The sequence below is a fragment of the Camellia sinensis genome, chromosome 4 (assembly GCF_055761805.1).
Source record: "Camellia sinensis isolate YWXY chromosome 4, ASM5576180v1, whole genome shotgun sequence".
In the NCBI taxonomy this organism is placed as follows: domain Eukaryota; kingdom Viridiplantae; phylum Streptophyta; class Magnoliopsida; order Ericales; family Theaceae; genus Camellia; species Camellia sinensis.
Genome location: NC_138964.1, coordinates 146,878,920 through 146,892,273, shown reverse-complemented (window position 1 = coordinate 146,892,273; position 13,354 = coordinate 146,878,920). Strand labels below are relative to the sequence as shown.

The 13,354-nt window shown below is 33.7% G+C and overlaps 1 protein-coding gene across 1 annotated transcript; it reads right to left on the bottom strand.

The window, feature by feature from the left end:
- Positions 1–7,616: 7,616 nt before the first annotated feature.
- Positions 7,617–9,719, bottom strand: LOC114321918 (polygalacturonase 1 beta-like protein 1). Its single transcript, XM_028269153.2, has 2 exons — positions 9,603–9,719; positions 7,617–9,513 (listed from the first exon to the last, which is right to left on the bottom strand). Exons 1-2 carry the CDS (start codon positions 9,672–9,674, stop codon positions 7,672–7,674), a joined length of 1,914 nt encoding a protein of 637 aa, XP_028124954.2. The 5' UTR covers positions 9,675–9,719; the 3' UTR covers positions 7,617–7,671.
- Between the last annotated feature and the right edge of the window lie 3,635 nt (positions 9,720–13,354).

Here is a 13,354-nt window from a genome sequence, read left to right as displayed (position 1 = left end):
CGACATCAAATACTCGACAGTTCCTACCGAATTAATGAAGAATTTAGTAGGTTGACTTCCATGTATTTGTTAAATTCTAACCAAATCTCACTATTAGAGGAGGAATTCCTTGTATTATATTCACTAATAGGGACAGTAGTTGGTTAGATGTATTATCCCCAAAAATGAGAGAATAGTTTGATGTAAATATAACAACTGTCATGATTAATGAAAAATTCTATTAATTTTATTTACGAAACCATTCAAATTTTTATTTACTTGCTACATTTCTCTTATTATCAACTATTACATCTTGAGTCACAACATTATTTTTTACATTGATTATTACATTTTGTAAAACATCAGTAAATTCTGCAAGGTCCATAACAATTGATCCGCTCCGATCAACATCGTCTTTTCTAGCAGCACCGACCTCCGAAATCAACGGACCAGGATCAACATCACTAGCACCATCACCACCTCTGCGTACATCAATCTCAGACAAACTCAGATGACCTCTGCGTTCATGAATAACTGAACCACTTTCTTCAAAACCTCCTAAAAAAAAATTTCTTCGCCTCTTCCGTAAACCCACAGACATAATCCGTGTCAGAATTGGAATAGCCTTGGTCAAAGCACAATGCCAAACATCAACATTATCACTAGTATATTTTTTAGATAATACAACAATAGATAGGGCCCTCATTTGCGAATCTTCTAGTATGTTACTCGTAGAATACTTCAAATACCCCTTCATTTTACAATACGTAATACCCCTTTTAATATTAGAATTTTCAAGTCGATACTTCACTATCCATGGCACTTGTTTGTCGTTAATGGAACAACAACCATTCCCATGATACACTAACTCGCATTGACAATCCACAAGGAAAATAAAATACACCTGCAAACTGTCATTATCATCTAACCTCCAATCATACACATTTACTTTGACCAACCCACTGGCATTGGGTGCACAAAGGGGAAAATACTTTATCAATATTTTATCAACATTAATATTCTTTTGTTTGTATCCCAACCTCAACTGAGAAAATAATTTAGGCAAAGCAAATTCAGTACAACTGAAATCACTTGCTGAAACACCGTCAACAACACCAGTTTTTATATAATCTACCTCCATTCACCTCAACATTACAAATAAAAATACATAAAATTATAATTCTAAACAGTTTTAAAATACATTTGACTCCATAACGTAATTTTGCATTCTTTTCCACTAACAGTAAGAACCACTAAATATATGACACCCTTCTGAATACTTCCAACATTTCCCAACAGCGTATCTTTGTAGTCTGCCCAAATATCAACTGGGAAGAACCAGTCCATAACTTCTATTCTGTAACGAACGTACTATTTATCCTTGCCACCAACGAGCTTGAATCTCATTTCTTTTAGTATCCGAAACCGGTCGGACTAGTTAGGATCAATAATCCAGGTCTTAGGATTACCCTCACCAACTCCAATAAATATATTGTTAGGTGTGGGGACGGAATCTGACGAACTGTTATCATTTATGACAAAAAATAATACATGGTGGACCACAACTTCGTCTTTAGCATTTTGTCCCAATTGAACATTCTCAATTAATTTTATACCCTTAATCACGATCTTGTCTAATTGACGATTAGATCTTTTATTACCCAACTCAATACCATTAAGCAATGTCGCCACGCCTTTATTATCAAATTTAGCGTCCTTTAATTGTTCAGCATATAGTTGCAACTTCCTTACTCCCCTCTTAGTCTTCTTAATATATCGGGAAATATTCTGAACGTACCGCATGCGTACATACGCCGCCTTAAAAGGTGCACGACCATGGTAACTACATTTATATTCACTGTTCGCCGGTGTCCTTGACCTTTGATACGCAATGGGAGTCCAATACTGGCTGCTTACTACTCCTTCCATTTTTGATAAAACATTCCAAATCTTTTATCCTACAAATTTTAAAAATTCTCTTACTTCTGCTAGCCCTACTATTCAGACATCTTATCTTTGATATTTTTTTCCTCTACTCCTCATACACTGGAGCAAACCTCACCGGAGCTGACCGTCGACTCTTTTCCTAAAGTTCTATTTGCCACGTCAAAAAATTATCTACACACATTTGAGTGAACTTCCTGTAATTCCCAGGATACTCTTTTAAGGAGTACAACATTGTATACCAATACAATCAACAAAAAAGAAAGACAGAAAAGGAGAGACGAAACAAGGTACCAGAAAACAACGTCACTACAATAGCTATCTCACTGCAAAAGCATATTCCTCTCTACCATCAAATGTTTTATGGTACCAAATAAATAGCAAAAGTGGCATGCGTGTAAGGACGAAGATTCTTCATTCAAAATAATTCAAAAGCATAATAATTTTCCCGCCTTTGCTTTATGTCAACCATTCTGAAAATATCTTTACTTCACAACCATGCAAACCACCAGAAACGTGACACGTGTATCACACTATTCGGCAAAGGAATCAAAAGTATTCACACCTAGGCCTAGGTGTGACTTCATTTTAACCCCATCCATACACGTGTCCACAAGTACAAAAACTATTTTGTTTCAATACTTGTATGAAATCCATGTTTATCCTTTGTTTTCTTTCTTTCTTTTTGTGAAAGGTAAATTGTATTAAAATTAAAAAATAAATAAATATGCAACCTAAGAAAGATGAAGGTGATCCAACAATGACCACCAAAAAAAAACCTATACAAGAGTCTGATTTTGACAAGATAAAAACAACCAAATGCCAAGTTATTTCTAATCAAATAAACAATTACAAACCTGTAATTAGGCACAAAAAACATTGACATAATATTTTCGTAAATGAATTCACTATAGGAAATTACACATTCGGCGACAAAAAATGCTGACTAAAAAAAATTTAGTCGCCAAAGATACACACTTTAGCTACTAAAAAAAAAACTGGCCAGAAAAGGTACAATCTTCAGCTACTAAAAATAATTTAGTCGGTATTTCTCTTACTTTTGGCAACTAATTTAGTTTTAGTTGTTGAAAATAAGATTTTGGGTGACTAAACAACAATTTTGGTCCCTAAATGTACAATCTTTAGCTACTAATAATAATTTAGTCGGTAGTTATTTTACTTTTGGCGACTAATTGAGTTTTAGATGTTGAAAATAAGATTTTGGGCGACTATAAAAAACTTTAGTCCCTAAAACCAATAATCTTTAGCTACTAAAAGTAATTTAGTCAATATTTCTCTTACTTTTAACGACTAAAATTTGGTCGGCAATTGTAATTAAATTTTTGGAGGTAAGATTTCTAATTTTGGAGGGATTCCTAAACGAATTAGCGACTAAATTTTGAGTTTGTCGAGGGGGGAAACGAGTCTTTTCATTATTGGCAACTAATAGAGAATGGTCGGGAATAAGTCCAAGGTCAATTCAACTTACCCACGCTTCTGTGTGACTCTCTCTCTCTCTCTCTCTCTTTCTCTCTCTCACGCCTCACGCCTCTGCCCTCCTCTCTGTTACTAGAGCACCACCACAAAGGTTAGCACCATCGTCACTTTGTCTCGGGCAGGTATGTCCTCTATTTCGCCCTCTCTCTCTTTCTCTCTGTCTCTCTCTATGTCTCTCTCTCTCCCTCTCTATGTCTTTTTCCATTCGCATATACCTTCACACCCAACCCCAAATCGACCCATATTGCTCGAGTGGTGCTTGGATTGCTCTCTGGACTTTCACCACTTGAACACCATTAGAACAGTGTTTGTTCTACATCTATTTTGCTTTATTTATGCCCTCAAACACACTTAACAACTACAAATATCAAATTGATTCCTATAATTGATATTTAGAATATAGAGTCGGTGTCAATGCATAATTAGAGTTTGTAATCTTGCAATTTCATTCATGTAATTCTAATTAATTCCTGAATTTAAGTGTGTTTGAGGGCTTAACTAATTTTTTTTTTTTTTTTAAAAAAAAAAAATTCCAAAACCCATGGGGTAATTGGTCCTCTATACCTCCGTCCTTAGAATTTTTCATACGGTGTGGAAAAAATAGCAGAGGAGTCTTTGGTCAATATAACAAAGTGTGAAATGCCCCATGGGCGAAGCTCCATTAAGGAAGAGCTCCATCCTTCCTGGAAGAGCTCTATGGCCATCCATTTCCTCTATTAAGGAGGTGGAATCTCTACTCTTCCCATCCCTTCCATCCCTTTCCCCTTCATTTTCTCCTCTTTTTTTTTTTTTTTTTTGATCGACCATGTTATAAAAGAAATTCAAAGAATTTTCATAAGGCTTAACCACCAACAAAGAAGATTTAAACAGGATGTACACATTTATTGTTGGGATCACTAGACATTCTCTCAAACCAGGCCTTAATCATGCAATACAACATTCTAGCTCAAGTGATTACACATTACAACATTTTAGATACATCTCGTCAACTGTAACATTTCCAACCCTGATATCAATCCAAGCCTCCAATGTATTGTTTTCACAGTCGTGCTGGGGACCTCCAGTGGGGGGTGACCCCAAGCACCCCCACCTCCACATGGGAGGCTGTGGACCAAGGAAAAAAAAAAAAAAAAAATTATCCACCAATCACACCCCACTGGGGGTCCTGGGGGTCACCCCCAGTGGGGTTTGCCTCTTTTTCCTTGTTTTCAATACATACTTATTACATCATTGTTTAGAAGTATTACTAGCAACATCACTTCTTTGTTCGTTAACAATTAAGTTGGCCAATGCTTCGTGTAGCATAGCATCATAGAAGCCTACACAAATTCCAACTAGAAATATGATACAATTAATATTCATGTGTTGATGTAGAGAATATTTTCCACTGCTCTGCCTAAAGAACACGTTGAACTCTACATTTGTTGTATGTACCATCTATTATAAAGAAACAGAAGGGCCACACCAATCTAATTACTCTAGACCCAAACAAATTATTGAATAAAAGTTTACGAGCTAGCACAACTTTTGGAACTCCAATCTAATTACTCTGGACCCAAACAAATGTATTCCAGTGGACCAATTTCAGACATTTTACCCCAAAAATGAAGCACATGGCTATGCATTAGAACTCCCAATTGCTATCCACGTACCAAAAGCACGAAGCTTCAGCCTCTTTCTTGATAAGTACATAAAAATTGAATATTGAAATTGATAACTATTAGAGCGGCTCCAACCTTTAAAATTTCGAACCCCTAGACAAATGTATTTTTATCCCCATGTGACCATCCACCAATTAATAACAAAATGTCACCTCTCATGTTATTTCTCAATTACCAAAATAAAATAATGGACTTCATATGATATTCATCAGTCGTAATCATCTTGCGATATTATTTACTATGTCCTATGTGTATATTATATAAATGAATGACATGTTGCACCATGAATATGAGACAAAATAACATGATCTTCAATAATGCATACATACTCCAAGGAGGCAAATCTTACCCACTTTCCTGAATTTAGTTTAATTGTTTTTTAGGTTTTTTTATTATACTAATGATTTGGAATGTTCCCTATGCGAAATGTGGCCTGTATGGACAGATGGTATGTAAATAAAACACGTAAGTTAGGAGTTAGAGTTGAAAATACCTTAAACTTAGTTGAAAAAAGGCGTTCAGGGGACGAAAATGCAAACAGCCCCCAACCACTATTGTGATGTGACGGGCAATTTCCTCATGCCAGATGTAACCTGCAGGGACAGCTGGTACGTAAATAGGACATGTAGGTTGGGAAATAGAATCGAAAATGCCTTAAACTTAGTCGAAAAAATGTGTTCGGGGACCAAAAAGGAAAAATAGCCCCCCAACCACTGTTGTGATGTAACAGGCAACTTCTCTATGCCAAATGTGACTTATAGGGACATACGGTACGTAAATAGGACCACGTAAGTTGAGAATTAGAGTCAAAAATGCCATAAACTTAGTCGAAAAAAGACGTTCCGGGGCCAAAATGCAAAACAGCCCCGCAACCATTGTTGTGATGTAACAGGTAGCTTCCCCGTACCAAATGTGGCCTGTAAGGACAGATAATACGTAAATAGGGATACTTGGATTGGGAGTTAGAGTAAAAAATGTCATAAACTTAGTCGAAAATGGTGTTAGGGGCCCAAAAATGAAAAAATACATATTAATTATGTACAATGATTACTTATAAAATATTACTGGTTGCCTAATATATGCATTCAAGTTTTATATATTTTTCTTTCATATATATTCAAGTATGCAAAACTAATGATTAATTTGAAAAGATTAATTAAATTCGAGTTTTATATGTTTTTTTTTATAATTTTAAATATGTCAATATTAAGTCAATACTAATGATTAATTTTATTTTTACAGATGGTTTTTGACGTGAAATTGTGGATACAACTTTTTTTGACAAGTATATAAGACATTGTTTTTATACTCCGTCTTTATAATTGTTCGTACAAATTATTTTTTTGGCGTGGTACATATCTAAAATTTGTCGTGGTACATATTACATTTGAACGTGGTACAAATTAGTTTTTGATGCATTATAGATTAATTTTTTGGTATGGTACAGATTACTCTTGTGGCATGGTATAGATTTCCTTTTGGATGTTAAATTTGGTTAATCATTTGTTATATATGGAATTATATTTTTGAGGTTGGATTATACTTGATTTGTATGGAATTTCTATTATATTTAGAATTTGACGTTAAATATGAATTTCTTGGTTGGTTGGAAGTGAAATACGTGCACGTTGTCAAGTGATTGGTAATATAATCAATATTCAATGATTATTTTGTTCATACACAGGGTATATGTTGCACTAATAATCGAATAAATATAGGTGGTTGAGAAATTAAATTTTAAAAAAAATTATAAAGTTTTTGGTGACTAAATGTTGGTAGCCATAAATGCAAGCAAAGGTTTTACTGTAGTAAAAAAGAAACAAATGGCTTTTGGCGACCAAACAATTAGTAGCCAAAACAAATCAAAATGAGGGAAGAAATTATTGCCAACTAAATATTTTAGTCACAAAAAAACATAGCATCATTCGATGACTAAAATGTTTGGTCGTGAAAAAAAAAAATGAAATGAAAATATCCAATGACTAAACTATTTGATCTCTAAATGTATTATTTATTAGTGATTAAAACGTTTTGTCACTAAATGTATTATTATTTGTGAATTTTTTTTTATTGGCAACTAAAACTTTTAATCTCCAATAGCTGAATTTATTTTTGTGTGAGAACTTTCTTCGACTAAAATTTTAATCATCAAAAGGTTACCTTTGGCGACTAATAAAAGTTTGGTAGCCTAAAGTTTTAGATTAGCGACTAAACAAATTTTAGTTGCCAATACTATCGCCGACAGACTACCTGGGCAACAAAAACTTTTAGTCGCCATTGGCTTTCGGCGACCAAAAAAATGGGGCTTTGGCGACTAATATTTTAGTCGCTAAATGTGTAATTTCCTGTATTGATTCCCATTCAAAAGTATGTGGAATTTTATGTTGTTCATATTTCAAATTAAATACCCATCATTCTAAATAATTTTTTTTTAAATTTATTTGTGTATCATTACTTCTTCTTCTTTTTCAAATCATCAAAAACTTCATTGGAAAAATTGAGATGAATTTGATATTTAAATATTAAACCAACATCTCAAAAATAAAATAAATTATTGAACCAACATATATAGAGATCAATTTTTTTGTGGTCAATCAGCAATGGTCCAAGTCATGTCATTCTCAAATATCCAATGGCACACCTCAATGAGCCCAGGGCTAGACCCCAGTGCCACAAATGCTCCATGACCTGGACTCCAAGCTGACGTGTCAACATGACAAATGGCAACACCATCATTAATCTTAACCTTAGTCTCCACGTCAAGAATATCGGCCACGTAGACCTTGACTTTTGGGACAAAGTGGCAGTAATACAGTAAGTATGGATACAAGCTCTGATGACATGACACCGATTTCGTCACTTTTCCACCATTGATTCCTTTCACTTCTCCTAACATCACCCTCTGATTTGATCCGTTCACATTCTCAGTTGTACGAACCACCAGATTGCTGCCTAAGATTGAGACGGCAAAATTGATCATCTCCTCAGCCGAGCTGGCACACCGCTTGGTCTCACCGGGACTCGGGCTTCGCTCGCACTCCGAAAGGGTGTTGACCATCACGCTTTCTAGAGTAGAGCCGTCCGAGGCATGGAAGATCCGCTTCAGTTCCAAGATTTGATTCTTTGAGAAAGGTATTTTCGACAAAATTCCCGAGGGCAAAAACGACCTTTCGGGCATTTTATCCTGAATATCGGGGATTTTCATGATATTTCCTTCTTTCAACATGGCCTCCCGGAAGAATTTGCCCTGCTCTACCCAACTATTTACAGATTTGCCACTGACCTCCATTTGACCATTAGTGCTAGAGCTTGAATTGGTGTACTGAGCAAATTCAACACCCTTTTTGGCATAATCTTTGAATGAAATGTTAGCTCCATATACTTTGAATCCAATCGAGTGACCCATCGATCCTTTGCCGTATTCTTTGAATGAATCAATCCCTCCATTAAACGTCTTTCCATAATTTGAAAAACTTACTTTTCCCGAATTTGAATTCTTCACATAAGATTGAAAGTTATCTTTACCAGTATTAGCTCCATCGCGATAGCTGGAGAAGCTATCAATGGCAGATAGAGCACCACCACTACCATATCTCTTGAAATTATTATTAGGGTTATTGGAATTAGAACTATAAGATTTAAATGAATCATTTGCAGCATTACCCAAATCCCCATACCCTAAAAATGTGGACCCCACAATGTTCGACTTTTCTCCATAAGCAGTAAACTCAGCAGGCACCCCATTGCCATTCTTGCCATAGTTAATAAACCCTTCGCTTCCCGAATTCGTATCCTCGGTATACTTTGAAAAAGAGAGTTTATGATCGTTTCCATCAGAATCGTAGCTAGCAAATAGAAGATTCGGAACATTGACTTGAGATTGGTAGTTTTGAAACTCGCCGGAGCCGCCTGTGGCGTCAGCACCATAGGAGGAGAAGTTGGAATCCGCAACGTTCCCGTCGGTGGCATAGCTCGCGAAACTCTCGTTATGGCCGGTGGCGCTTCGGCCGTAGCGAGAGAATGAATGGGCTGCGAAGTTAATGCCGTCGGAGTAGTTTTTGAAGGTGGCAGCGCCGCCGAGCTCGGCGGTACCGTAGGTGGTGAAGTGTTTGTTGGAGTAGGAAGCGAAGTTGGAGTCATTTTGGGTGGTTAGTGGTGGTGCAGTGGTGGAGGAGGAGGGGCAGAAGAGGTTGGCGGCGGAGCAGAAGGAGGAGAGGTGGGAGGAGAGGGCGTTTTGGGCGGCGAGTTTGGTAAAATGCGCCGCCTTGGTGGCAGAGAGAGGGGAGGCTTTGGATAGGAGGAAATGAGGGGTGGGGAGGTTGGTGGAGATGTGGTTGTTCCAAAAGCGAATCAGTGAAGCTTTTGGTGTGAATGGGTTTTCTTTTGTGGTTAATGAATGCGATCTTCTTGAACTTGTTGCTGATAATGAAACCTATAGAGACAGAAAAATCAGAAAAAGATAGATGAAGATAAAGAGAAAAGGAATTAGAAGAGAATGAAGAGACGTTAGTTAGTTCTTACAGTGAAAGAAGAGAGCGACAAGAAGAAGACGAAGAGAATGTGAACCATGATGAGCTTCACTCGACCCTCCATTTTTTAATGGTAAGACTAGTGTGTGTGTGTGTGTTTTGTTCCATAGTAAGGTGCCTCGAGTTAGAATATATATGAAAACACTTATTATATTTGTACGGAAATTAAGGTCTCGTTGGCAACCTTCAGTTTTAGTCAAAATGTTAAAAAGTTAATATAAGTTGTCACATTCCCTCTCTATTTTTTTGTATATCTTTTCATAAAAAATTAAAATAGTCTATTCCCAAACGAAGCCTAAGAATAGAATTAAACATAACTCTCTTACACGAAGGGATTTGGGGTGGTTGCTTTGCGAGAGTGTACAACAGCCACTGTTGTGCAAACAAATGGGCCTATTTTGGAGCTCATTTTAATAATCCGAACCGTTCACAATTATTATTTATTTTTGTAAATACAAATGTGAGTGGATGAATGGGTAAACAATATTCGATTAACTGAATTTTTTTACAGATATGTTATACTTGATGTATTCTAAAATGTAAATAGTTCGGATTATTGAAATAAGTCATGAAATGAACCCATTTGTCTACACAACAATAACTGTTGTGCACCCGCACAACCGCCATCCCAATTCTACCTAAAGTGATACTCGTCTTTTTGTAAGTGTCACAAAGAATTGTGTCTAATTCTAACAAGTTTTGTGTTTGTAGATTTTTGAAAAAAATTACAAAATGAGTGGTATTTCTACAAAATATTTACGAATTCGTAGAAAAATCTATAACCTTAATTATTAAAATTGATAAAAACTTTTACTGATTTGTAATTTTTTAAAAAACTTACACTAAAGTGCAATTTTCCCTAGATTTTTTTATGAAAAAAGTATGAGACCTTTAAGATCTCACTTCTAAATGTATCTTCAATAGAAAACTCTATGGTGTGCACCCCTTTGTTACATATATCAATTTTTGATTCATGTGCGAACGAAACACCTATGACAAAATCTGTGCCACGTTGTTGTAAGTGAATTTAATAATAATATTTTAAAGGTTTTTGGCAAGAGTATAATATATATATATATATGTGTGCGCGTGCATCGAAGAAAAGTGGTAGACACCTATAATTTAAATTTTACAATTCACTCATAATGATATGATAAGAAAGTTAAATTTTATAGTTAAATTTGTGACAAATTAAAAGTTTACATATAAGCAGCAGCAACAATCCCTTATATTATTACACAAAGAAGAAAGGGTAATTTCATCGATCATGTCATTATTAGTAAAATTGTTAAACTTCGACTATGAATCAGTCTTTGTGAAATTATGTGAACAATAATGGGTGTTTTGATTAAAAATGAAAGAGTTATAAGAAGTCACATCATTTTTGATATATATAAAAATAAAATAAAAAAATTGTACAAAAGTTATGTTTGTGCATCATTATTAATATAAACATAAAATTTGTCCATAAAATTAATATACATGATTTTGCCATTTTAAAACAAAAGATACATCATTTTGTCTTATATTTCAAAAACATCATTTCTACATGTCGAAAAATATTGTACAAACATATAATATCATAAGAAAATGATTTACATAAAAAATATATTTATAGATTATGTGTTAGTCTTTGAGCAATGCTCCACTCCATTCAACTTGTGACACTTGTCTCATCCCCCTTCCCCACCTCCCACCCCATACATAAAAAAAAAAATAATAATAATAAAAATAAAATTATAAATCCCACTGTTTAAATCGATAAAAAATAAAGTTAAGATATCAAATGACTATAATTCAAGAGCATCAAATAATTTTCCAAATACAAATCAAGCATATACACTTTCTATAACATTGTAATGAATAAAAATATACTATGAATTTTATGTTTGTATAGCTCTAATTGAAGAAGGAAATTGTTTATACAAATTTTCTTCACAATGGTGTTATCACAAGCGATATACTTTAATTATTATCAAAACGACGCCACTTATATTTTTAAATGAATTTATAATAATAAATCACAGTTTTCTATATAATTTGTGAAAATAGTTTGCACAAAAAAAAAAAAAGAAAAAAAAAAATTGTGTTAGCTTTTGGGTTCGAAAATTTGTGGATGACATAAAACATGTCGTGCGATTGAATCCCTTCCACTACAATCAAGTTTGGCATCCGCTGTTGGGTAGACATAATGACCCCTTTTTTCTTTTTCATTTTTTTTTGTTTTTCTTTGTTAGTGTACTAAAGCAACAATACTATATATACAATAATCATAAAAATTTATTTATGAAGGTTTCCTTAAAAAAAAAATCATAAAAATTACTCTGCACTAAAAAAGTAAATAAATAAATAACAAAAAACTTACCCATAAAAATACAGATATGAACTACAATCATTTTAGCTATGACTCACAATTTTTAAAACAAAATGATAGTTTGAACTATTTTTTTTTCATAACTTTGTTACTTGCGCAAAATAGTATGCCATAAATAAGTTTGGGTAGTTCAAATATTCACCAAAATATAAAACATATGATATAAATTCAGATAAAATGAATTCAAATTTAATATTATGCAAGCAATATCTAAAATAAATTCGATCTACATAATTTATTTTGATAACTTTCAAATAACTATTTTGAGCTCCTTACGATTATTGTTTTAGGAAGGCATCCAAAAAAAAAAAAAAAATCTAAAATTTGTTCCAAAAACAAAATATGTTAATTAAATTATTCTATATCTCAGCCCTTAAGACTATTGTTATAATTAGAAAATGTGTAAATAATATATAAAAATGTATTGAAATATACAAAAAGTATATTAAGATTATAGATATTTTGAATTTTTTTTTAAGACATCACTTAGGGAAGTCATTAGCAGAATCCATTTGAATTTACACAACACATGGATTCTCTTCAGTTAGATATCCGTGATTGGGCGGTCTAGTCCGACTCACTATGGGCTCATTTTAAGTCTACTTTGACAATCCAAATTGTTTATCTTGTAAAACCAATCGAATAAATTATTCATACATCAAGTGATTATTAATGTTTGATTAATTTAATTTTTTATATACATAATTTACTCATAAATTATTATAAAATAAATAATTTAAATCATCAAAATAAAACATACTATTGCTTGGTGGAAGCTTGGCCTTTTCAAAACATACTTATTGAAGGTATGTCCTAGTGATTTAAGATTAGGGTCTAACTTGTCACATATTTAAGGTTAATATTGGACTATTCAATTCGGCCTATGAGCTCATTTTTGCACCTCGTTTTGATAATTCAAACTGTTCAATTTGTAGAACTCATCGAGTACTATATCTTTCTAAAATATCACGTTAATCGAATATCGATAGCTATTTGATCGGATCAGATTTGTATAAAAAAATGGACAATGAAAAAATAAACGATTGATAGAAATCTGATCCGATCAAATAGCTATCGATATCCAATTAACATAATTTTTCTACAAGAATATAATACTCAATAACTTTTACATATTAACAATTTAAATTATCAAAACAAAACTCAAAAATAAACTCATAAACTAAACTAAACAATTCAATTTTAAATTCATACATGAGACAAGCTGAAGCTTAAAATTACTAAGACTAGATGTCCAATGGTCCACACACAACCCCATGCATGCAAATAAATGCCTGCATGATATTGTGTGCACTCACTCACACCAAATTTAATTTAGGGGAACATTATGAGGGTTAAAGAAAGAGAGGATC

Excerpts from the sequence above, each read along its gene's own strand:
- LOC114321918 (XM_028269153.2), bottom strand. The coding sequence starts at position 9,674 with ATGGAGGGTCGAGTGAAGCTCATCATGGTTCACATTCTCTTCGTCTTC. Across the intron at positions 9,514-9,602 it reads TGTCGCTCTCTTCTTTCACT|GTTTCATTATCAGCAACAAG; the intron begins GTAAGAACTAAC and ends CTGTCTCTATAG.